Source organism: Ruditapes philippinarum, unplaced genomic scaffold, assembly GCF_026571515.1.
Source record: "Ruditapes philippinarum isolate M1 unplaced genomic scaffold, ASM2657151v2 ctg293_1_1_1_1, whole genome shotgun sequence".
NCBI lineage: Eukaryota > Metazoa > Mollusca > Bivalvia > Venerida > Veneridae > Ruditapes > Ruditapes philippinarum.
Window position 1 is genome coordinate 170,216 of NW_026856434.1, and position 26,951 is coordinate 197,166.

At 33.2% G+C, this 26,951-nt stretch overlaps 1 protein-coding gene across 3 annotated transcripts; it reads left to right on the forward strand.

Moving 5' to 3' along the window:
* The first annotated feature begins 3,224 nt into the window (after positions 1 to 3,224).
* LOC132746523 (uncharacterized) lies at positions 3,225 to 25,730 on the forward strand. 3 transcript variants are annotated; one of them, XM_060735708.1, is made up of 5 exons: positions 3,225 to 3,309; positions 22,387 to 22,466; positions 23,016 to 23,251; positions 23,926 to 24,136; positions 25,496 to 25,730. In XM_060735708.1, exons 2-5 carry the CDS (start codon positions 22,400 to 22,402, stop codon positions 25,708 to 25,710), a joined length of 729 nt encoding a protein of 242 aa, XP_060591691.1. In that variant the 5' UTR covers positions 3,225 to 3,309; positions 22,387 to 22,399; the 3' UTR covers positions 25,711 to 25,730. The 3 variants fall into 3 exon arrangements, with proteins under 3 accessions (XP_060591691.1, XP_060591692.1, XP_060591690.1); XM_060735709.1 differs by lacking the exon at positions 3,225 to 3,309 and adding an exon at positions 9,146 to 9,342; XM_060735707.1 differs by lacking the exon at positions 3,225 to 3,309 and adding an exon at positions 12,444 to 12,752.
* Positions 25,731 to 26,951: the final 1,221 nt, after the last annotated feature.

Here is a 26,951-nt window from a genome sequence, read left to right on the forward strand (position 1 = left end):
AAGGCCCATAAAGCCTAAAAGAAATTGCTAAAATTTTCAGTTTCAAAATCTTCTGGTTTTTGGTGTCTTGTCATAATTTCCTAAAAGTCATTCAATCCGGTTTCTTATGTGTTTTGGCAATAAGATTAAAGTATTTTTGTTCGGATTTTTTTGCTGGGTTTTATTTTTATATCAATTTTCTGTTCAAAAATAATTACAAATATGTGTACTGACTTGTGTAAAACAGTGTTTATCGAACTTGTGCACTTTTTGTTTCATGGATTACTCATTTTAATAGTTTGGTATTTGAGCCGTGTCACGACAAAACCAACATAATGGGTTTGCGACCAGCATGGATCCAGACCAGCCTGCGCTTCCGCGCAGTCTGATCAGGATCCATGCTGTTCGCTATCTGTTTCTCTACTTGTTATAGGGTTTGTAAGCGAACAGCATGGATCCTGATCAGACTGCGCGGATGCGCAGGCTGGTCTGGATCCATGCTGGTTGCAAACGCATTATGTTGGTTTTGTCGTGACGCGGCACATTTTATGATACGTAGCCAGATTATGTTTAGGTCGGTCATTGGCACTGTGTTTATAGTCGATACCAGCACTCAGCTTGCAGGGTTCGAGCATTTCTATAGAGAGATATGCGTGTGTGTTTCCTTTACATATATTGTTTTTTTTTAATAAAATTATGTTAAATTATAGGTAGGAATAGTGTTTTTATCTATGTTCGTTTTTTATTCATGTAGTATTGCACAATAAACCTTTTAAAAGATGTACCCCTGTTATCATTTGATACTTGTCTTACTCAGTGAAGAAATCAATCACAAAAATATCCTCAATTCAATTAAAGGCCCATGAAGCCTAAAACGCTATAATTTTTTTCATTCAAAAGCTTTTTATTTTAGTTTCCAAAAAGTTACTCTTTTTTTGCCATATACCAGAGAAATCTTTTGCTTCTTTTGCATTTTGGCAATATGTAGAGTTACAGTGATTAAGTATTTTGTATGGAAGTCAAAATACCACTTTATTTACATTTTGCAACATGAATCATACATTATTTTTCATTCTCAGTTTTCTTTAAGTGTTTAACATTTCACATGTTCTATATAATATATGTTCTAAATATGTTAACTCATTCAGCCCTGTACACTATCTACCACTTAAACCCTACTGATAACTGATAAGCCAACTCCTAGGTACCTTATTGATTTTATCTAACCTGTCTCCCTGAGGGATATTGCACTGTTTTATTGACAGGTCATAAATAATAGGGGGTGCATTATGTAATTTGCCTCTGGCAATCTCATTTTTAATCCAATCAAGCTGAAATGACACATAAATAGTGGCAATAAAATTACCTAATCAGTGGTGTAAATTTCATCACTATGGCAACATGTTGGACTGATTTATTATCAATAAAGTAAAGAAGATTTTCAACTTAAAATCAGTTTATTTGTAATAAAAGAGCTTTATTTATTGTATAAATTTCTATTAAAACATTCTTCTCCATAATATAATAATTTAAATAATATATTAAGAAATTTACTGCTAATTTACAAATAAAAATGAATACTTTGGAAGCATTATGCAAATAAATAAGTATAGTAATTACTAATGAGCAAATATAAGTATTATGTTATGGAGCACATAAAAACAGAAAAGAAATATAACAGTAATGGTGCAGAGGTGTATATACATCAGAAATACATATTTATTTTTTAAAAAAAACTTTTAATTTCCTGTTGTTTTTTTTTTAAAGAAAATTTCAAAGAAAACAATAAATAATTTATTTTTACTACTGTGTCTAAAAGTAAGAATATATTAGCCGGAAAAAATTGATATATGAAATATGAATGAAATTCTTTATATGTGTTGATTAATTTTAGATTGTATGAAAAATAAAACAAAATATATACAAAAACTTAACATATTTACATTTTTGTTTTTCTTACATTAGAACTTTTATTTTCTGGAGCTTTAAATTATGTTATTTTTCTGGATAAAAGGAATGAAAAAAGGTCATCATACAACATGATAAATTACATGTTTGCCCTTCCTACAGAAGAACTTTCGGCATAAAGTGCCTTTAAACTGCCCTTCAGTCGAAAAATTCTTTTTAAAAATCTAGCTGTTCTATACTTATGGAGACTTGAAAATTGCATATCTACTTGATACTTGAAATATTTGAAATGACAGCTTCAACAATTGGCAACTTGGTGAATAAATGTTGGATTTATGGCGAAAGACCGGTGGGGATATTTCAACTCCATGAATTCGCGATTTCATATTCGTGAATTCACAATTCAAATTCGTAAAATTCACGATTTCTACTTCTTAAATTAACGATTTCAACTTCATGAATTCGTGAAGTTGAAATTGTGAATTTATGAAGTTGAAAACGTGAACCCGTGAAGTTGAAATCGTGATCTCGTGAAGTTGAAATCGTGAATTCTCGAAGTTGAAATTGTGAAGATAAAATCGGGAATTCATGAAGTTAATACATCATTACTGGTATTTCGGACGTTTGTACTTAGATGAGTGCGTGCTGGAAAATGATGGCGAGTTGCATCCCTTTACTAAATACATAATTACATGTGTATGTATCTTTTTATTCGAAAAAGAAGGCAATTGAATCGCAATCATGTATCAAATATTTAAACACATTGTAAATGAAAAATACCACAGTAAAAAGTATGCGGTTGTACAGGGGGCTAAGAGTAGTAAGTGACGGTCGACCTGTGCTCAGAGTCACAAGTTTGAGTGGCTGGTGCAGGCACGCAGCACATGCTTATTATTCTTATATATTTGATCTAGAGCTGTTAAATGTCGATAAATGGTGATGTAATAGCGGGAAAAGTGGTAAGTCAACTGTATGACACATATTTGTGGTCAAAACAGTTTCATAACGTGTACGCACATACGATGGCACATCGGGATAACATACACGTTTAAATACAATATAAAGTCACATAATGTGCAATAAAGAAAAAACAAACAATTAAAAAATCAATTCAATACATAATGATACGATCAATAAGTTTTTTTCTAAAGTTCACAGGAAATTAAGTTTGTTAAGCTATTGAATACTAATATTTTAAAGCTTTGATAATATTTTCAAAAGTTGCAAAATCGATTATTAGATCATTGTTCAAACACCGGAGAGAACCCTCCATTCATACTGATAAAAGAAGTATTTTGGTGGGAAAATAACCTCAACAAACGCTTCACGTGGTTTGAAAAAACATTCTTTCACGCGAGACTGAACGAGATTTGCTGATATATAACAGATATAGCGTTTGCCCGGATTACCTTGCACATACAGGTAAGAAAGATAAAAATTGTCTCAATGTTTATTATTTTGTATGTTATCAACTTTGATAACAATTCTCCATATATGTGACTGCATATCGTGTACATGTTAATGTGTATAGATATATTGTCATAAACGCATGCTTACTAGGTTTTTACGGTGTTTTACTGTTGTTCCACATGTACACGTTTTTACAGCCTATTTTTCACGGCTAAGATCAGGTAACATCCCGTATTGTTCGGGTCAAGTTCAATCAAACAATCGAGCTGACCTTGATAAAAACAAATCCATATTACAGTTATATGTCCTCCGTGCATATATATAATACATCATATATAAACGGAGTGTACATGCAGTAGACTAGTTAAATGTGAATTTGTAGAAACTAAAAAAAAATATATATGAATATTTCAGTTATGTAATAATTTGTTAAACCGTTAAGGCGTTATTTGTAACTACACGGTCAAGATTTGCCGTGTAAACTGGTCAGTAACTGGTTTTTAACATAACCATTTTCATATCCATCATCGCTTATCAGCTTACTTTACGATTGTAAGCAAATATCTACAGTTATTGCATCGGATAGTTTTATTTCAAGTCAGCAAGATCTATGATATTCTATGGTTGAACTCTCTTATGAGATCTTGTAATGTATGATGTATATGTTTTTATGTATGATATATGCACTCGTGCATGATCACTTATGAGTGATGAAGTAAATGTACTCGTCATTACGTCATTGGTTCGTAAACCTAGCAACCCCAGATAAACCGATAATCTGATTAGAATTAGCGTGACTGATAGGGGGTCACTGGCTTTGATCAAATCTCCTATAAACTTATTAATTTTGTATTTTAATGAAACTTATATATAATTAAAGAAAATAAAATTTTGCTTAAAATGGTTTTTTTAAAACGTGAAAATATATTTAAAATAAGAAAAAATATCCCAGTTAAACTTCAAGTGTATGTCTTTTTCCTCCCCCGCGAGGTCGGTATCTCGGAGGGTCTTTAAAAATATCTTGTTTTAAAATATGCTCATGGATAAAGTCGGTTAAAAAAAATATCACGTGATCTAATTTAAATAAAAATTAATTCTTTCCGGTTTGTTTTTGAACCTTTTTTTGCGAAAAATTTTTTTAAATATCTTTTCCCTCAACCCTTTTGTTCGTCAAATAAGGTAATTACATCGATTCAAAATGTTTAAAAAAATTAAATTTAAGACTTTTTATGTGAATTTTAAAAACGTGGGGGAAAAAGCCCGTCCATTTAATTTAATTAAAGGTCACGGGACCTAGCGGTGATCAGAGGGGAAAGGTGCCGCCCTTTTGGGTGATATTGAATAAGGCGAAAACAATCGAGAACAAATCCATATATAGCCCTTACAAAACCGATATTAGGTACAAATAATGGTTGTTATTCTTTTTAAACAATATATTTAATCATTCTAAATATGTTTTTATATACTGCAAAGTATTTAAAAGAAAATATGCCCGTTTTAAAAATTGACCTAGATTGACCCGAAACGTGAACATGTATTTTTTTTTTGTAAACAAAAAAATTATACAAACATTGTCATTTATTAATCGGTTTTTTCTGTTTGAAATTTATAATTTTATATCAGAAAAAACGTAGGAATATATTTAAATTAGGATTTGAAACTTGAGTTTCTTAAAAGAATGAACATTTTAGTCATTTATCAGTACATGTATATAGGATAATTGAATAGAGGACACTGCTGGAAATGTGTTGTTTTTGGTTTTTAATATTCAAATCAGCTACTGATGACCTAGACAACAAAGATATAAATAAACACATTAAGTAAGATATAAAATGAATGTTTTTTTCAAATAAACCATTTAATAAAACATTAAAATAATGCAAGCACTATTTGCCCTGAAGTGAAGATGATTTCCGTCTTGGCGATTATGTAGCCATTGCGTACCAGGATGCCTGGTATCCTGGTTGTGTAGAAAAGGTTGAGAAGGATGTAGCCACCGTTAACTTCATGGCCCCATGTCGCATGGCTGGAGTGTTTACTTGGCCAGCTAGAAAGGACACCCAGGAAGTCAACAGGACATTCATTTTGTGTTGCGGATTAGTTCCAGAAGCCAGAAACTCGGGAAGACAGTGGTTTTTTAAGGAACACAGTGACCTTGAAATAAAATATTTAGGTTTTAAGGATCAGTTTTTTTAACTGAAATTTAAGTAAACATTGTGTCCTAACATTTGTAATGACTATTACAAAATCAAGAAAACTGTGATGCTTTGACTGGACTTGTATCATTTTGTTCACATGGACTGTTTATTTTGAAAATGAAACAATCAATAAGTCAATAGTTCTTAAAATATTACATGATGAGGGATTGAAAACTGTTGCCATCTTAGCCAAATGTGAACTGTTTATTGTTATTTATAACTGTTATAATGTATTTAATATAATTTATTTTATTTTATCATCTTGTAGCATATTATTAAAAAGAAAATCATGATGAAATATGGGTTTTACCATTTGAATAAATTTTGAAAAAAAATGTTGGATTTTTTTGTGTGAAAATAAGGTGTTTTAAGGTCAGGATGAAAAGATACCAAAAAATAGACTTCAAAAATGAAAAGAGCAGGAAAAAATACAAAAGATGACCAAGTTTCATGCAAATATCTAAATATTTGAAAAAATTATAAAAGAAAAACTAACGAATCGAACTATATAAACATATAAGAGTAAAAATTCTAAAAAGTCGACAAAATTTTATGACTTTAAAAGATCATAACTTTTTTATTTTTATTAGTAGAGATAAATTGAAAATTCAAACTGTTCTGTAATGGTCTCACTTAGATCTTTAATGTTAACATAATTGCATATACATATATATTACTTTAATAAATGGTCTGGGGTTGCTAGTAAACCTCTGCTTTTTTCTAGATACAGCATTTTAAGAAGAATGTTTAGGCTTTTTATACGAAGATAACATTTGTAAAACACAAAATATGACATAGGTTGGTTTATACGAAAATACATTTGTAAACCAGAAAACAAGTCATAAATTTGGTTAAGGGCGAACCGTCTGAACGAGTTTGTAAATATAAAACATGTGCAGATTGTAAGCGGATATATGAAGCTCTTATGGAGCATTATTACAGATTACAAGTAATGTAGTGCAATCGAACTGTTGACATATATATAAATGTTGGTGAACTTGGTTTGAAATATGAAAACGTTAATTAATGCGAATTTTATTAAAGCTTGAACCAGTGCACATGACCACTGACCAGTGTATAACAAGATAGAATATTTGTATATTCGTTTATTTTATTAAATCCAGCCATCAATGGACAAAGCAAAAATAACATTCTGGTCTCGAAAATTCTATGTAAATTGGGGGCGGTCAGTTTTCGTTGTAATTGAAGGACAGGGCGTCCCTGGCGTTGAAATATGCATTTCAGCCTATAGTCGTGCACTTATTGCGGTGTTCCTTAAATTCATACAAAACAATATGGGCCAGGAATGTATCTATATCGATTATATATACACCAGATTACAATCATCCAGCAGCAGACACTTTACAGCCATTCTTCTTACGAAACCAGGCGAAATTTAATTAAATATTTATTATTACGTGATATTCTGTTCTTAACGCATGCTTCGTAAACATACACCAAACTGATATTGAAACGGGCACGTTCTGTTTTTCTTCTTCTTTTTCATCCAATACAGATTCGGCAGAAGTCGTCATTTTCCGTATGTTATGTATATTTTTAAAAGAAGTTTAGCCGAAAAGATTTTTGTGGCTCACGATCTTATCGGCGCTTATTATATAAGTCTCCCTTTAAAATACGGAAATTACCGAAATTCACCAATTTTTTTACGATTTTATTACGAACTCGATTCCCTTAATCCATAGTGTCAGAATATGATTTTTCGTATTTTTCGTATGTGTTTATCACATGTGCGTGCATGCGTGCGTTTCTCTAATTGTTAATTTGTGACGAGTTCGCCAAGCATGTCCTGATATCATACCGGTGTTCAACCGATCTCGCTTCCATTTCTAAAGATCTTACTTTTAGTACATTTAAAACGATATTTTTTACAAGGCAATTTGTAAACGATCCATTACAAAACATGTAATTTTAAATACAATACACACCGGTACTGTTTAAATTTTAATCGTCTTTGAATATTTATTTTTTCTATATTTATACAATGTACAAAATATTTTGATAACTAGTTCAGATTTCTTCAACAAGCACTGCCTTTGATCACAAAGTATAAATACATGTATTATTTATGTAAAATCAGACAAATAAAAAATGTCAGTAAATTTTATGCGTGTATGATTTAAAAACAATAGCACGAAAGACAATGTTAATTTTGCACAGTACAACGTCTGTCTATCATAACTACATATAATATAGTATGCAAACCGGTGGTTTGCCTTCAGGTTTTCAATCCCAAAATCCCAACCAAAACAGTTGCAAATTAAATGCAACAATTAATGCGAACGCCGGGCAATTTAATTTTATACGAATTCGTGCCATATCATGTATGAATGCAAGTTATCTATATAAATTATGTAAATGATTTTACTATGCATATAATTATTTCATGAAAACTAAACAAGTGATAAAAAGAGACCCAAATATTATGTTAACAAACCAAGATGAATAAATCATAGGTAGATAAAATAATGTTAATGTGCGTTTATGATTCACGTGAGGTGAAAGTGTCACTTTATTTGTTATTATTTATATGCGGCATTCATAATGCCCAGTTGTTAAACTTAGTACTCGTGCGCCCCTGAACAGTTGAATGATAACATAATTATTGTACAGCGCTGTTTGTATTGGGTCGTCCATCTTGTCTACGTAACAACGTACCGTTTCACGTGCGACGTCAACTTTTTAAAATAGAGAAGCTTTTCATGCATGATATACGCAACTGGTACATATGAACATGTGAACATGTGACCTTGTTTTTAAGAAACTCTTCTTATTGCTCTTCAATTTGTATGCTTTAAGATATAAACAATTCATAAGATGAGTTTTTTATTTAAGATGTTTGTATATGTGTTCCGTGTAGTTGGTTTTGGCATAAGGTTGTAATAACGGAAGGAAATTAAAAGTTGAATGTGAAAAATTACCAGCGAAATATTGTCGGGAAGGATCGGAAAATGAGATGATTTATCTTAAATAATGACAAGGCATTTCCTGACGCCAATGAAATCAATTCTGCAGATTTTTGGCCGCCAAATGGTCAATACCGTTAAAGTAAAGATGTCTGGTTAAGAGAAAATTTTGCATTTGTATGATCAAAATTTCTTCCTCAAATTCAAGTTTTATTTTATTTTGCTATAACAATATTTGCAGACGACACCTCACTTAACAGTCAGATCACATCAACATATTCTTCATATTCTTGAATTATTTTATTACTGTATTTTTATCAAGGTTGCAGACGACTAAATTTTTATTTTTAGTGTTCAGACGACTACTCTTACGCATTTTAACACTTAAGCATGCCTCGTTTAGAAGATTTGTACCTCATTATATTCAATCAAGCGAACTGTCCCTTAATTCATCACTGACAAAATATGATTATTACAGCGTTCTTGACATTTTGAAGTACACTTTTTTCTGGTAATTTCTTTGATTTTTTTCCCACATGTAATGCTGCTATTGATTTGACATTTAAAAATACGCATCTAACAGCCTTTTCTGCTGCAGTTTTATGTTCTCTATACATACATCTTAATATTCAGTATATAACGACGTGGAATATAGTCTACGGATCCCCTTTTTTTCCTACATCGATATTCTGTAATTCTCTTGATATATTAAGATGTTTTCTAAAGAGTGAGAAATATGTAGAAACGTGCAGAACTGTGTCGGTTATCTGAGAGAAGTTTTGTAACGGAATTCGCTGTTTTTTAGTCAATCAATCGATCACCACTCAGTGAAATGGTGGTGCTGATCAAGTGATATTGAACATTACGTGTGTGGGTGCGTGCGAACTTTATCAGAATTAAATTGGAATCGGTTGTGTTTAAAGGTAAATTAAATATTTTTTATCTCTTGTTTATTTTGGCGATTATTTTCTGAGCTTGAAACTAATATAGTTTGGAAATGCGAATATTTCGATCTGCTTACATGGGGATGGGTGTGTGGTCTGGTCTTATATGACCTGGAGGCTGGGTACCAGTACTCGTAGCCTGTCAATTTAAATAAATTATTATTAGAAGCAGACGATAATTGAAAAGCCTAAATATTTGACATATTTACGAGACTGTTTCTTATATATGTTGTGTTAAATTATTGCGTGTTAACATATTTTCCTTTACTCGAAGAATCTATACAATACAATATGTGCATAATTCCAGTGTTAAGAAGGTAAGAAGCCTTGTGAAGATGTTAAGAGTGTATAATTACTGCTCACATGAGTTAGATAGGATGTTCTTGTCAGAGTGAATTATCTGTCTTGGTGGGGAGTGGGGGGGGGGGGGGGGGGGGGGGGGGGGGGGAGGGTAACGTTATGGTACAATAAATCATGATATATCCAAGGTCACGTGTACACCGTAAAACAATATATTAGGTTAATGGCGAATTAGTGTAAACACTAGTATTTATATTGTGCGGTTGCATAGAGGTTACAATCATCCGAAATGTCAGACATTTGAATATACAACATGGCCAGGTTTAAAGGCCACTCTCGAAATGACTGTTGCATATACTTTTATATTTGTCTAAAAATCTTCTGTATGTACACACATTTTAGTCTATCGCTTAGATCAATAAGGACTAAAGGATAGCATCAGATATGTAATCCAGGAGTCGTAGGTGTGATCCTCGGAACAAGGCGAAATTTCCCCATGACAACTGATCTCGGACAATGAGTCAAACGGTCATTTGTCTAATATCTCTGATTTAGAAAACTAGCCTGCCACTTGTAGAGAACTTTATATTAACTGCTTAGTTATCCAGTACAGCCGACTAGGTGATACATTATCAAATATTTGTTAAAATCGGCTTGAAACCAGATAGTGAGATCAATAAACAAATCTCTTAAATTAACGTTTCTATTAAGTCAACTACAATGAAATAAGTTATGTTTCTTCATTAATAACACGGAGGCTTTATATTATTCATATGTAAATGTTAAAATGACAACGCACTTCATCATATTGTCGTCTGCTTTATAACGCTAACGTGCACTTTTCTAGTAATTTTGCCGCGTTGACCGCATTTTTAATAGTTTATTTCGTAATAAGTGATTTCTTAAATTGTAGTTTTATATCCGGGGTTCTTTTGCTTACATGCATTTCTGTGATAATTATAATTTATATTGAAGGATCTTAAAAGTACAAGTTTTGCATTTTAAAAAATAGACGCAGTAACCTCCCATGATCAGTCTGGGCTTAGGCTTATTAATTTAAAAATTGAGATTATCATTACAAATATAGACGTCGGACAATGAAAAGTTATTTCGCTAAGTAGAGATTAGTCTATGAATGAAATATGACCAAACTATTAATCTCTACGGATTAATTACATAATAAGGTCAAGGACGCACATTCTTATCATTTTAACGCTTTCATTTTGAAGGTTTTATCACGCTGTTTTCATTTAAGATTTTTTTCTGAAATCCTTAATGATATTTGTGACACAATAACAATGCATTGCCTGTCACTGTTTTGACGTTTTATTAGATCAGAATAAGATAAAACGATTTATTGACCAATCCCGAGGCTGTATTCATTGCCGTAAATTTGCCCCCACTTCATTTGCTTGTAAGTAAACCAGTATAAAGATCTATTTCGAATTCCGGTACTTTTCTCTGCAAATAATATAGCTAAAACTTTTTCCATAAAACAGCTGGTCATTCATAATAACTTTCCGCTGAAAAAAAGATTCGAACCCGTTTTAGAATTTGTAATATATATTCGTTTATTAACGATTAAATAGAAGTTTGACCAGATGGAGAGAATTAGTTAAATGATTATCTTTAAAAATGTCCATTAATATATATCATGTCTATATTGTGCAATTTATATTATTTGGGACCGTCCGGTTAGCTCAGCTTTGGACTGTGAATCGGGCGGTCCGGTTTCGATTCCCGAACGGTGCATATCACGTTCGTTGTGATTGATCATGAAATCATTTCTACGGTCATCCGCACTATACATCTGCTCTTGCATGTACAGGAGTAATCAGTTCCTTGTGAAAGTGTAGGCAACTAATAGACAACCTGCCCAGGAACGATTCGCACGCTGAACTGTGCTCTTGTAAATTCGTTGTGGCTTACTGCTGTGCTACGGAGTGAAAACTACCAACATCACCATCATATTTATATTATTTTTATGATTCCTTACCCCAACATTTTACGTTGTAATTTAAGTAAACGTTTACAAAAATCAGATATACGCGCAGGATTGTAAAAGCTAAGTTAGCCCATTTGGGAAGACAATTTTCTCGGATGAATTCTGGGATTGATTAAAGCAATAAAATGTAGACGGTTTTCGAAGCAAGTTATTGTATTTTGTTGCTTAATTTGTAGGAATAAACTTACGATCGTTTTGCTACAGAGAGGGGACTATTTCTTTTTCTGGAAGAACTTTCACCAGACATTTTTGGCATTTGATCAACCAGTGTACAACAGTAGAATTGATTACGTCATACGACCGGCAGTTTTATTCTAGCCATTTTGTATATTAATAAATTCTCCCTTCTCCGTCAGTTTTCAATATCCAGGAATGTTTTCTTTTCATTATCTTACAAAATTGAAATTCACCATCCGCGTTAATATGTGTGAATGAAATTTGACATGACTGTATCATTTATGCATGAAAATATAAAGCGAAAGTTAGGATACTCTATTCTAAGTGTGTACATGTACTTTTTTTTTATAAAGTTGATATTATACCAAGCGACCCATTCTGCTTGAATAAGTGATGGGATTTAATATTAAATCACTTGTAATATCCAAATAAAACATTTCCTTGTATCAAAACCCATATAACCGTGTTAAAGTAACGAAACTTGCAGTCATCGATCTTTCTTTCAAAAAGGGGAGACAATTCTAAACGGCAATATTTTTTTAAACAGGAATTTTATTATGATCTTAAACGAGATCCTTAACTTTGATGTAAATGTCCGCAAGACACTTCCGTCTTTTAAAATTGACAATTGATTTAAGCAGAATTTAGTTCCGGAGATCTCAATGGATCTGAAGTGAGATAACGCGCGTCTTATCCGAACCTAAATCACAAATGTAAATATGTCAACTTAGTTAGCGTCTGTTTCAAATGTTAAACTGTTTTTTCGTGTGCCCTGGAGCGTGACAAGTTGACACAAACTGTTTATCATTTGCAAAAAGTTTTCATTCAAAGTTCATTGTAACGGCAGAAACTGTGGAGTAATTTAAGTAGACAAAGCAGGGGATGATAAGGAAAAGCTTCTTAAAAGGTACGTTTATTTTTACATCCACGAAATAAAATTGTTCGTCTACCTTATTTACGAGATCAATAAATTTGCATATCTCGAGCGGTAAACGTTTTAATATACACAATTTATAGTATAGCGATGTTTATTATTAAACTCAAGGTCACCTTGAATATAGAGTATATACATGTACATGATTTCAAAATACGGTATTATTTAAAATTTTCTTTCTGTTGGCTCAGTGGGGCAAGCTTTTATTTCAGTTTACGGATAATTTGATTAATAAAGCTTTGTTATATATTATGTAAAATAGTATTGAATCAGCAATTTGTTTAGATGTCATGAATATATCTAAATAAAGATATAACAATCCGGTCATGCTATGCTATGCAAAACAGTAATGCAATTTTCTACAGTAGATCTAGGGGAAACGTCTCCTAAATTTTTTGTATTAAGGCTAGATCGCGTTCGTTTAATTAATGTATATTATTTGTCACGCACACGAAATCCGTCATAAGAATATTGTGATAACAGTTTCAACATGTACATTTTTCACCACTTCAGAGTCAACAATTCTGTTTGACCTTGAGAAAGTTTACTTTATGATATTTGTAGTATTAAAAGTGTTTCGAAATAATTAATTTATAACCCATTGAACCAGTGTTTTCCTGATACACTAAAGTTAGACTTGACGTTATCTTTGAGAGACTTATCAGCTAATGCGTCACTTGAACTAGTTGATTTACAGCGTCCGTGTTGAAATTTACAAATATGATTATTTTCCTAAGTTTTAAAGACATAAGCAATATTATTTTCGGTCAGCTAAACGCTTTATCTTAGGACTGAAATTGACGAAGTTCGCTTTTTTCCTGTTCTTCTAAATGTCAAAGAACCTTCGACGTGACCAAGATGAATTTAATCTTGGCCTTTTAGAAAAAGTTGATGTACGGAGATTGACTAAATTAGAAGTTAAATTACTAGTATATGAAGAACGATATTGAATTCATAAACGGTTTATTTCAACAATGGTTGAACAATTTTGCACCAGTACTTTATAGTTGTTTTACAGGAAACAGGTGTTTTAAATTTTGTTTCATACATGCAGCCTTGACTTCATTTTTGAGAGCTGTTCAATGTAAATATTTACAGTTTGATTTCAGAATTAAATTGCTGGCACGCTAAAACCAACATTCACTTCCCCCGTCTGTTTGTTATAAATTATGAAACATTTAAAGCAAACGTTTCTTTTCCTCTTTTTCCGTTTCTTTGGTATAAGTTTTGGTGTTTGCAGTTGACAAAAAACAGCTTTCTTATAATAAGTTATTGATTCTACACCAATTAAAACCTGATTTAATTTTTAAGTAACTGACCTCCCCCCTTATAATATTTCATATGATATACCAAGGACGAATAGGGTCTTTCAAATGACACAGAATAGGGGCAAAGAGACGTTGACAAAATTCATGTATCGCAATGAAAAGTGTTTAAAACTTTAGTGCTGTTCCTACAAAGCTACTTGGGGGGGGGGGGGGGGGGCGATTATTGGAAATATGAACGTGTTTTCTTCGATCTTGCATTCAGGGGAAATATTTACAAGATACGTCAGCATTGCAATGTTTAAGAATCCAGTCTTAAAGTTCGACTTAAGGGAAGTTCGACTTAGGAGAAGTTCGACTTATTTATGAATCGATGGTTTCCGAAATGAAATCGATTACTGCCTTCAACTTAAAAATAGCTTATGTAACAATTTTTATTTATAATAAGCAGGAACTGACTGCCAGAAATAATAAATATCTATACACGTCATTTTTTTCCTTGATTTGATTCATTTTTAATTCGTTGGAGGAACAAAATGTCACGGTATTTCAGATACGTTGTATGTTACCAGATGTTTTACACGTGTTTTACACGTGTTTTATTGAACTAAGTAATGCTGTAGTGCTATGTATGTTTTTAATTTGTTGTAGATACTTTGACGGTTAAATTATGTAAAAAAAATCAGTTAAATGGCGAAATAGGTGCGTTCTTATGATCTTCAAATGCGTTTTAAATCGTGAAATGCATTTTGGAAGCTTTCTGAATAGAATATAATTATTCTTTCAATAACTGTGAAATAGAATAGAATTCTTCTTTCAATAACTTTGGAATAAAAACAACAAACAAAAAATCACGTGGTATTTTTTTCAAGGACAAGTTATCAGAAATTCTGATAAGGAATCGTGATTTTCAAAAATGTTCAATTTGCAATCTTCTTACTTTGCATCACGTTGTCAGCGAGATTTTTTTTTCTTTGGCTACCGTTCAGCTCGGGAAATAAATATTGGCTTCTATAATGTAATATTCTTATTAAGCAGCCATCGATTTTGTTAGGATATAGGAACCATGTTATAGAAAGTTGCGAGATTTAATAACATGTTTATGTCCAAAAATCTGTTATTACTTGGTTTTCTCCGTTGTTTATTGAATACTGTATGTATTCTGACTGTCGGTTATTACTCCGTGATAATTAAATGATTAAGCTAGACTTACCTGTAAGGTGAAGGTTAATCATGATTTCATCCACATAAAACTCACTAAGGGCTCACACAGAGAGAAGACGCAGCTATCAGCAGCCAGTGGTCATATTTTAGAGTAAGTAATGCCGAATAATATCGCAAAAATATCAGTTTAAACGGGGAGGTAGCGGGTTGGGTGTGTGAGCCCTTAGTGAGTTTTATGTGGATGAAATCATGATTAACCTTCACCTTACAGGTAAGTCTAGCTTAATCATTTAATTTCATCCTACATATAAACTCACTAATGGGCCCCACAGAGATTTTAGAGTCCTTTTTGCGATATTTTGGAAAGGACATTACGTGCCATCCAACTCCATAGTAAATATTTATCTTTCATGTTATTATGAAGAACAACGATTTAATTTCAAGACATAAAGGTCTTTTTGTATTCTGCAATTCGGTAAAATCATTTTTACAGAATATAAATGCCATGCACAACTATATAGAAAGTAATTAAATATAGCTATAATTATTATTATCACTACAGTTTTTTTTTTTTCCCTTATTATACACTCTAATTAGCAATATCTATGATAGCCTGCATAGATTTTCCATTGGTATTTGATACTGGTTTATCATAATATTTAGCGATTGTCTTAGCATTGCTCCATTTATCGTCTGTAACGGGACTCCACGCATGTGTGCGATTGTAGACGCAGCGGCGCGCGTGCTATGTGGTTTGAATGATTTATGCACCCCAGCTTTGTGCATAATTAGCTTAATCCAGCGACAAATTGTTTGTTTTGAATCGGCCCCATGAGGCTTGACCGTTGATATCAGTAATTTATTGGTATTTCTGAGGTCTTTCGTTCTCTGTAAATACTCACTAATGACGCTGACAATACACAAGCGTTTATCTGATTTAAAACTGTCAAACAAAAAGGGTGTCTGATGCCGACCAGGTTTCGATCTTTTAATAAATGTGGAGTGTTTTATTATCAATCTTTCGTCTGAAATATTAATGTCTTCCAAACAAATGAGAATGGAGTGTTTGACACCCGCTGAGCTGACAACAATAAAAACAACATGCTTAATTTTCCAGCCAAAAATAATAATGTATCATTTTCTGTTTTTTGATAAAAAATCTAAAAATGTTCGCACATCCCATATCTCTTTATATCTCGGAAGTGCCGGCCTTGTGTTAAATACACCTTTCATGAACCGTGATATCAGGTTAATATTATTGCTGAAATCTACGTTTGAAGTTATCTTAACAAACCCACAAATTGCTGATCTGGCAATACCAATCGCACTGTAGGTTATCCCTTTTGATATAGGTGAGACAACAATGCTATCACTGTTGCTACAAGGGGGTTTAAAGGGATCGTGTTTCCCTTCACAGAAATGAAACCATTGTTTAAGATATGTTTGATACTGTTTCCTGGTTGTTCTCCGCCACGAATTAATGATAATCTGCTGAGCTTCATTTGAAATCCCTCTATCTTCAAGCGCTTTCCTGATAGGGAAAAAGCGCCAGCCTCATCTTTTTTAATGGGTGTTTCTTTCCCGGTCGATGGCACAACGTAAGGATGTCCTGAGGGTGCTGAAAGTAGAAGGCATGGTGCAACAATAAGTTGTATTAATGTCGGCCACCATGTCTGTGCAGGCCATATTGGTGCTACTAAACACAGTAGATCTGTTTGATCTATTTCTACTTTTTGCAGGACCCTGCCTATTACACTGAAAGGTGGAAAACAATAATAACAATTATCATGCCATGATAATGAAAAAGCGTCTATAGCAAAAGCATTTGGGTCAGGTTGTCTTGAAACATACGTCGGAAACTTGTTATTTAAGCGAGATGCAAATAAATCTATATTTTAAGGACGGGAAAGACCGACAAATTGCTGTGAACATCTCAGGTGATATACTCCATTCTAAATCTTCATTTCCAGTACGACTCAGTTTGTCTGCCGTGCGGTTCAATGACCCCGATACATGATGTGCTGACAACAAAATGTTTCTTTGAATACACCAATGCCAGATATCGCGTGCAATTTTAATTCAATGAATCTATTCTTCCCCCCGTAATTATTTATGTATGATACACTCGTAGTGTTATCCATATAAAGTTTTATATAGATATTTCTGTTGTGTTTAAAAAGCGACAATAGCCCAACTTGACACGCTTTTAATTCTAACACATTGATATGTTGATTTTGTTCTTCCGCCGACCAAAAACCATTTGTTCGTCTCATACGCGCCGCATATGTCCCGGAGAATCAGTAAACATAATGTTATTCGGGTCAGGCGATGTAATACTTTTGAAACATGAATGTATATGAGTAATCCACCATCGCAAATTTTCCAAAATATCTGGCGTGATTGTAAAAAAAAAACTATTAAAATTACCCTTATTGGTTTTTCAGTTCCCTTTCCTTATGTCGTTCTAAAGGTTTTTATGTACAACGGAGCATGCATAACCCCCGGTGATGCTGCAACCAGTTTTCCAATAATCTTTGAAAATTTTTGAAATTGTTATTCGCCGGCATGTTATTATGTTATTGCAAAGCTCTGTGATATCATCACATTTTCCTTTGTTAATCTTATTGTCATTGTTTTAGAGCACAGCACAAATCCCAAAAATACAATCTTTTTCGACGGAACCAGGACAGATTTACCCATTGAAATTGTGAATCCTAACTTGTCTAATAAATCAATTGTTTCGCTGATATTTCGAGCACAGGCGGAGTAAACATGCGTCGTCGATGTAAATTGAACTTAAATGACCCGCGCTCTTAAATGAGAAAAAACTGGCTTCATCAGTTTAGTGAATATCATAGGGCTTTTTTGCAAATCCCATCACAAGCGCTGTAAATTGATATTTTACACCTTCGAAAAAGAAACGAAAATATCGTCTGTCCCGTTTCGTATATAGGGTATAGTGTAAAAAAGCATCAGAAATGTCGCCCTTGCCGAAATAACAATTTTTCCTCATTGCTGTGGTCACTGACCCCAAAGTTTCCATTTTAAAATGTATTTTGCTGACGTAGTTGCTATTGAAAGATTTTAAATTCAAAATAATTCTAATCCGTCCGTCTGATTTTGGTCTTGTGAATATATTCGAAATGTATTCTCCGTCCAAGTTTTCGTCTGCAAGTTCTAGTATTCCTTGATTTAAAAAACGTGTAATTTCAAACTGTATTGCTTGTTTTTCGTTTTCTTTAAAATTAAATGGTTTTGGAATTTTATACTGAAAAGGAGTTGCTGACAGCTGTACCCGATAACCGTCTACAGTTTCTAGTATCCATTTTATCTTTGGTTATTTTTCTCCACTCATTCAACGCCATTCTGGTCTTCCCCGCCGAAATTGAGTGAAGTATTTATAATGGTAGAGGAATATTTCATATTATGATTACTTACTTCGGATATTATTTTTTCTGTGCTCTTGATTGGAAAGTATTCTTTTTCTGCTGTTTTGTTCTGTAATTGTGATTTTGACGTCGTCGCTGTAGATTGAAATTCATGTTGCCCTGTGAATTGAGTGCATGTTTCCGTTTGTGCTGAGGTACCAGGGTCGCCATGCCCTGGCGTTTCCCTAAAAAAGAACGCCTGGAAGTACATGTAAGTTGCTGCTTATTGTCCCTTAACTTTTTAAGTTCTTCATCTACTTTATCGCCAAACAGATGAGTGGCAGATTGGTTTGCTGAACAAATTGGCCTATAAAGCGGGAGAAGTTCTTTCTTTATTTTTCCTGTCACGTCTCATCTGAGAAGTAGTGACAAAAGCATTGGTTAACAGTTTGAAAGTATCCCCAATCAACACTTTCATTTTTGGTCGTCCATCTGTCTTTAACTCATCCATGGTCTTCAATACCGGTACCAAAGCAGACGAAAAAATTTTTTGTGTCCTCTGCAACAGAAAATCCTGTGCTTTGACTTGAGATGGCAACTGTCGCCACAACTGCTCATTCACCAAAGGTACTTGTAGAAATTCTACATTGTTAGGCCTCTTGTGTGTGTCCAAAAGGTTCCTTTATTTTTCCTTCTTTTTGGTTGTACCTGCAAAGCTTTATTGCTCAAAGTGGCTAGTTTGTCACTTATCGCCGCTCCTGTTTCTGAGGCATCCTCGAAGAATCCACCATGCAGAATTCATCATCATCAATCATCATTTCCGTCGGTGACCCCAGATTCGGTGAAAAAATCTCCCACGCTTTCGTCATCTGAGCCTGAATCATCCCTCGTGCAAAAACGTTTTCGAAAGTTGATGTTTCTTCGCAGGTAACTGCAGTTCTTTTCAAAGAATTAACGTCAGACCTCATTTCAGTCAGAGAATCCGTTAAACCTTTTATTGCATTTTGGATGTCTTCTAACTGACTAGAAGATCCTGCAAGTGTCCCGAATTTTCAAATATATTGGGAATATTGGACTGGTTGTTTCCGACCTCTTGATCGTCGGCCATTGATCCTAAAAAGGTTTTTTAAACATTTCTAGCATGCAGTCCATTTAAGCAATAAAATGAAGTAGAAACATATATAAACGATTAGAATTTTAATCGCAGTCAGGCGTAAATAACGCCGTCAAAATAGATATCTACATAAATCATTAATTCGTCCCTCTGTGATATGCAAGACGCCTGATTTTTTTTTTTTTTATTTTTTTTTTTTTTATTTATTTATTATTATTATTATTATTATTATATTATTATTATTATTATTATTATTAATGTCATGTTGTATGAACACGCCCTATTGCAAACAAATATATAATTTGTCTGTAATGTTCAGACCATTTAGCTTTTCCATGGTGTTTGGATAAGCATAATTACGAACAAATGTATCTTTTGTCTGTTTGGTGTTCAGACAGTTTTAGCTTTTCCATGGTGTTTGGATAAGCATAATTACGAAAAAATGTATCTTTTGTCTGTGGTGTTCAGACAGTTTTAGCTTTTCCATCGGTGTTTGGATTAAGCATGATTCATTACGAACAAATGAGTCTTTTTGTCTGTGGTGTTCAGACATTTTTAGCTTTTTCCATGGTGTTTGGATAAGCATGATTTCATTACGAACAAATGAGTCTTTTGTCTGTGGTGTTCAGGACAATTTTTGCTTTTCCATGGTGTTTGGATAAGCAATGATTACGAACACTGTATCTTGTTTTGCCTGTGGTGTGTTCAGACATTTTTTTTTCGTATTTTGGCAGCAGTGTTCAGACAAAATTGGCTAATAAATATTGTTGTTAAAAATGTATATCTACAAATGTATATATTGTCTGTGGTGTTCAGACATCAAACATATACGAGTTTCTTTTTTTTTTTTTTTTTTTTTTACACAAAAGGTAAACGATTTTAAGTATAAACTTAAATAAATATATACAAATAAATTAAACATACCTCCTATCACACTTTTCTTAAACTGCTTTAATTAATATCCACAAATGAAACACTTTTAGTCCTAAAATAATTACAAACTATAATAATTTAACCTTGTGAAAAATACGACAGGCTTTACTTTAATTAAGAACAATTATACGTCTTGACCGTAGCTGCTAATGCCTCGTTATGACCACTGGCTGCTGATAGCTGCGTCTTCTCTCTGTGGGGCCCATTAGTGAGTTTATATGTAGGATGAAATATGATATACATGTAGTTAATGTCTAGACTTAAAGACCTATCTGGCCTAGTCTCTAACATGGTGAATATACACGATTAACTTAAAACTAGTTGCATTAATATATAATTACGTAGATGCATTTTTGCTTACACATTTCGTGGGAGGACAGGAACTGGGCTGTATTTGGGATAATTTTCATGCTTTTTTTAAAATTTTGGTTCGTGGGGTTTCATTAAAGGAACTCCGCTGTGGTCCAAAAGCCTTAAATCATAAAAATTGTATGTCTTACAATCAATTGGGTTATTTTATAGCGGAAAAATATGCAAATGTTATTAAGGATTGTACTCAGAAATAAATTGAAAATCCTGTATTTGTGCTATTCTTAACCTGCTTTAAGTGAAAAGCGTTGTAGCGCTTTCCAATTTGGGATAATTTTCCACAATATTACAAAAAAAACGGAGTGAGCGAAAGATTTGATATTTTGCACACAAGTAATCTTTAATTAATCAAAATAATGCAAATCGTATGCACGGCGTGTTTTGGAGATGTGCACAACTTGGACGAGTGATTAATCTTTTTGTAATGAATAAGCACTCACACACGACTTGTATGCAGTGTGAATGTTAACTGTTTTTTTCCTCCTTCAACTTTCAGTCGTGCATGAGTACTTGATATACTTGTAACCTTCAAGTTATTTTATACCTCAAATTACTTATATCATGCAAGTAAGAAACAAAAATTTATATTACAAAAAAAATCTGATGTACGGTGTACTTGTAGATTATTTATTTCAAAATGAGCTCGGAAAAAGCACGCAGGTGATTTATTTCAAAATACTTATGATTTATTTCACAAGTTATTCTCGAAAATGCGCACCTGTGATTTATTTCACAATGTACACCTAAGGTCGTGCATTTTGAAATATCGATATTAACTGGCCTACAAATACTTTTTGTGTCAAGATATAAAAATAAGCAGGTCTTTTTCGATTTACTGGACGTTTACTTATTACCACATCTGTGAACATTTCAAAATATAAAAGTACATTTAATTACATTGTCGACATGAATAATTGTTATTTTACTTCTTACTTACATTAAGCCGTCTGTTTTTGCCGGTCAAAACTATTGCCGGTCGAAACTATTGTTCCCTAAATGGCAGGGGAAGTAACTAGAATAATTTAATAGGACAATCGACAAAATTTTGTTCAGTAAAAATCTTATTTGCATAATTTGTAATTAGTGAAAGAGAATTTCTGATATGAGTGGGAGTGGATGTAAATTATGTTATGTTTCATTAATTGTATATGTCTCGTAGAAGGAATGTTTAGGGTCTGCAGACGATAATGTTTTAATCGCAGACGGCAATTTTAGTATCTGCCCACCGCAAATAAAACGTGTAGATGGTTTACCTAAGAAGAGGAAGAAGTTTGGGAAAAGCATCAGTTTCATAAATGGAACTAAATAAATACCAATGATTGTTTATATTGTTTATACAGGAATCGATGTTTTATTTTATGAAAATGTATATATAGATCTCTATATAATTTCAGGAAGCTTGACAGAATGACGATGTTACTGTTAGTTGGGTCACTGCTAGTGACGCTGTGTGCATCGGCATCCGTGCCTTCCAGTATGTATATTTTATGTGTTTCATTAATTGACTCATTGTATTGTTTTCATTTAATAAAATTACCCTTATATTTTTAAAAATCTTCAAATCTGTATATGCGAGTATTCAGCTTTTTCTTAGTAGCTGTGTCCATTTTAAATGTTTCAAAATGCTTAACTGTCATTTAGCAGACGACAATAGTCTGGTTAGACTGCACGCGCTTCCTGGATAATCTGTCTCTTACTGACGACCCAGTATTCCTGCAAGCGTTTCTTTACGTTTGATAATAATTTATCCCTTTGAAATAAACGGATATTCAACACAAAAAGAGATACAAATATAGTTTACTTACAGAAAATAAGATAAATACATTTCCTGTGGGGATCTTTTCGTTAATTTACAACAGTACTTTTCTGGAATTCTTCACAGACAAGACTTCGTGTCTATACTCGTATTTTCCGATAGTCTATGCTTTTCACAATGTCAGTCTCAATGAAAATTGTTTCTTGTAACAACAATTTTTGAATAAAGCAGTCCCTTTTCACAAGGCCGTTATTTCTTAAATTTCAGGCGAAATACTGATCGACGCAACCGTCACTTGTGGAACTACCAGAACCGTAGCAAAAGAAGGCACCTCTATCTTAATAGGCACCGGAAATTCCTCGTTCGCCGACTGTTCTTTCATTTTCACGGCTGACGGTGTACAAGGGTGTGCACCAACAGCCCTTTGTTACATGTTTGATATGTACGCCTTCTTTGCGAACCCTAAAGCTAGTCTATCAATTGAAAGTGGAACTGAAGTATTGGTTAGTTTCTTTTGTCCTTTTCTATTGCTGTTCTTTCAATGTAGCCGTTTATATTTTTTGTTTTGCACTTTTGACAACAGTTATAAAAAAAAAAACTTATTGTCATTATATTTATTCTCAACAGCTACTGTATGTTAATTCATCATGTTTGTGCGCCTGTCTGTTTTAATTTTATAACATTATTAAATTAAATTTAACCCATTGCAAGAAAAATAATCTTCACAAGAAATCCACTGACGAGATAAAATGCATTAACTGATTATATTGACCTCATGGCAATATACTAATAAATGTAATAAACTTTCATCTTATTTATATATTTTCTTTTACCTAATGTCAACAAGTCACTAGATACATATGTAGTTCCTCCCACAAGTTGCTACTTTCAGTAATTGTTATTCCCCAACCCCCTTCTTCCCTCATACATCAATTGATTTGATGACTGTGAAGGCATATTGTGTTTGTCTGTCTGTCTGTGCAAAAAGTTTAACCTTTTAATTGTAACATATTTCTTCTATAAGTAGTATAAACTTTCTGCTTTCACACGGCATAATGTCTGTCAGGGTAACTAAAACTGTTATTGTATTGGCATATTTTGAATTGCTAAGGTGTGGGGGGATAGGGGCATTGCGTTTTATAAACACATACTACATAATCTTACATTTATTTCACAGAAATATGATGATTCACTGAAAATACCACGTGGACCAGTATGCACAGAGCACCAGAAACTTACCGCCGTAATGACCGAGGAAGCCGGTTATGAATTTGACCCTCTTAAACCGGAAGAGGCCTATAGATTCAGACTGTCTGTTTACAACAGATGCGGCTCAAAAGGGCAGGTCAAAAATATAGAATTTGAGGAGGCTGTCAAAAAAGTTAGCGGTAAGGTCCATTTTTAGCTCGACTTTTCTATGAAAAGGGGAGCTATCCTACTCGCCCCGGCGTCGGCGTCGGCGTCGGCGTCGGCGTTGGCGTCACACCTTGGTTAAGTTTTTCGTACCACCCCACTTTATTTCAGAAGTATTACAAGTATGGCTTTGAAACTTACCATACTTGTTCACCATCATAACCTCCATCTACAGACAAGAGTACATAACTCTGTCAAGGTTTTTGACAGAATTATGGCCCTTTTTTGACTTAGAAAGTGTATTGAGCTTGGTTAAGTTTTTTGTACCACCTCACTTTATTTCAAAACCATTGGAGGTATTGCTTTGAAACTGACCATACTTGTTTACCATCACGACCTTCAACAACAGACAAGAGGACATAACTCTGTCAAGGTTTTTGACAGAATTATGCCCCTTTTTGACTTAGAAAATACATTGAATATGGGTAAAATCCACTTATTGCCTTAACCCTTTGAGATATTGCTTTGAAACTTTTAATGCTATTTCACATCATTACCCCCATCTGTACGCAAGAGAAGGTAACTCTGTCAAGGATTTGTTTTAAAAATTAAGGCCTTTTATCGACTTAGAATCTTGGTTAAGTTTTTTAGTACCAGTCCACTTTTTGACTGAACTGTTTGAGATATTAATTTGAAAGTTGGAATACTTGTTTACAATCATGATTCCCAAACATGTCCAGGAGAAGGTAATTCTGTCAAAGATTTTATTTGAATTATGGCCCTTAACTGTCAATGTTTTGTATTATAGGCAAGCACTAAAAAACTTAAAAAATCTAAAAAAATTCATTCCTATCCACTTGTTCACTTTACCATAAATTATGTCATAATAAAATAATTCTTCACTAAATATCTTAATGCTCATGGCCATTGTTCACTTTAAAAATACAGAGATTCTTGTATTGCCTTTTACTGCAAAAACTTTTTTTATTGGCAAGCAATAAAAAAGTCGAGCGCGCTGTCTTACGGACAGCTCTTGTTTATTTCCGGAAAATATTACATAAATAAACGTAATTAAAGAATTTTTTGCTGCGGTTATATGATAGGATTGGAGCACCACAATAAATACCGTATTCCGGTATATACCGGACAAGGCGCTTGAATGATAAAATTCTCAAATTTTGCATTTTCATGCAATGGAATGAACTTTTAAAGGTCTAATTCATCTCTTCACACCGATTAGTGTACGATAATAAAATGAAAAATGTAAAAACCGCCGAAAAAACACCATATTTGTCTATTTTGTGATCATGATTTCTGCAAGCGTCTAAAGGTTCTGCTCCAATCCTGTATCGAGTTAAATCCAATAGAAATATAGCAACTTACTTTTTTTGCAGGGTATCATCCGAAAGGAGAGAGAGAGGAACGTGAACATAACACATTTGTTACTGGAATCGTTCTCGGGTTCGGACTCGCCTGTATCTTCCTTGTAGTGCTGTTTGCTGGATACTGTTACACCAGGAACAGTCCCAACCGTCCACCCGGCAGAAGTGTTGGTATGCCTAAAGGTAAAGAAGATATTGCAATGACGAGTACTTCCGGTAAAATGTAAAATAAAAAAACGGACAGGTACGTAATTGCGTGTTTGATTACGCATGCGCCTGCCTACTAGATGCACCGGAAATGCTGATGGGAAGGAATTCTACGTATATACATGTTCAAATAGCTACTGACACTCAAAACGATGATTTTTTGAGGAATCTAAAAAATGATTATCAAATCGCATTAATGACTTTTATCAGTTTTTATTTCAATCTTGAAATTCAGTAAACATGCATTCTGGGTTGAAAATGGTTCTTATGACTTAATTTGAAATGGTTCTCTCAAAAATCATGAAAATGAGTTGGTATAAAGGTGGACGATAACTACAAAAAATAAGTCCAAAGAAATTTTGGTGTTTGGCGCTTCAATGTATTATAGGCTTTATATACATATACTGTTTTCGCAAACCTCGTTTTTAAAAAGGGAAGTTGACGTAAAGATCAGTAGTTCTACTCAGGTGCCCGCTCGTTGCCGGATAATAATGTGCACGAAGGGGCATCTGAGGTCTACCTTTTCCAATAAAAAGCTGACAAGTCGCCATATGACTTACACCTCCATGTGGGGCCTAAAAAAACGGGTTTTTTTCTTATATTTTAAACAATAACAAATTACGGGCTCTTGGTTCTTTATTTGCAAGAGTGCTATAAAAATGTCCATTTACCAAGAGGTTTTTTGAAAAAACAGGAACTTCAAAAAAAGAAAAGTATTTTAAAACATGTTATATTTATTAAACAATTAAATTTTAACACCACTTTGACTAAAATCAAGGACAGAGAAGAAGAAAGAACAAAATCCCGGAAATTTTAATTTGCTTTAACACGTTGCCATTTAAGGGACCGAATATTATCTTGGGAAATGTATGCTTATTGTCATTGTAGTTGGAGGGGTTCAAGGAAAAAATGATAAGCCAAAACCGCCCCATTTCAAGGGCCATAAAAGAAGTAGAAATGTGGTGTTGGATTAAAGCTCAACAAGGAGGGTTAAATGAACAAACTTTTTATTTTGCTTTTAATACAATCAAGAAAGTATGGTTAAAAAAAAGGCTGTTTATTTTTTGTCATTTTAATGTGGTTATAATAGAACATGCTCAATATTTATTTACTATTTTTGACAATAAGTATCATAAACATTTGCATTCAATGAATTCAGTAAATAAATTTATTATTAATTTATGCTCAATGTTTCATTAATGGTCCATTAAAGATATTTTTGTTATGCATTTATTATTTCTTTTTTCAATTTGGTAAAATT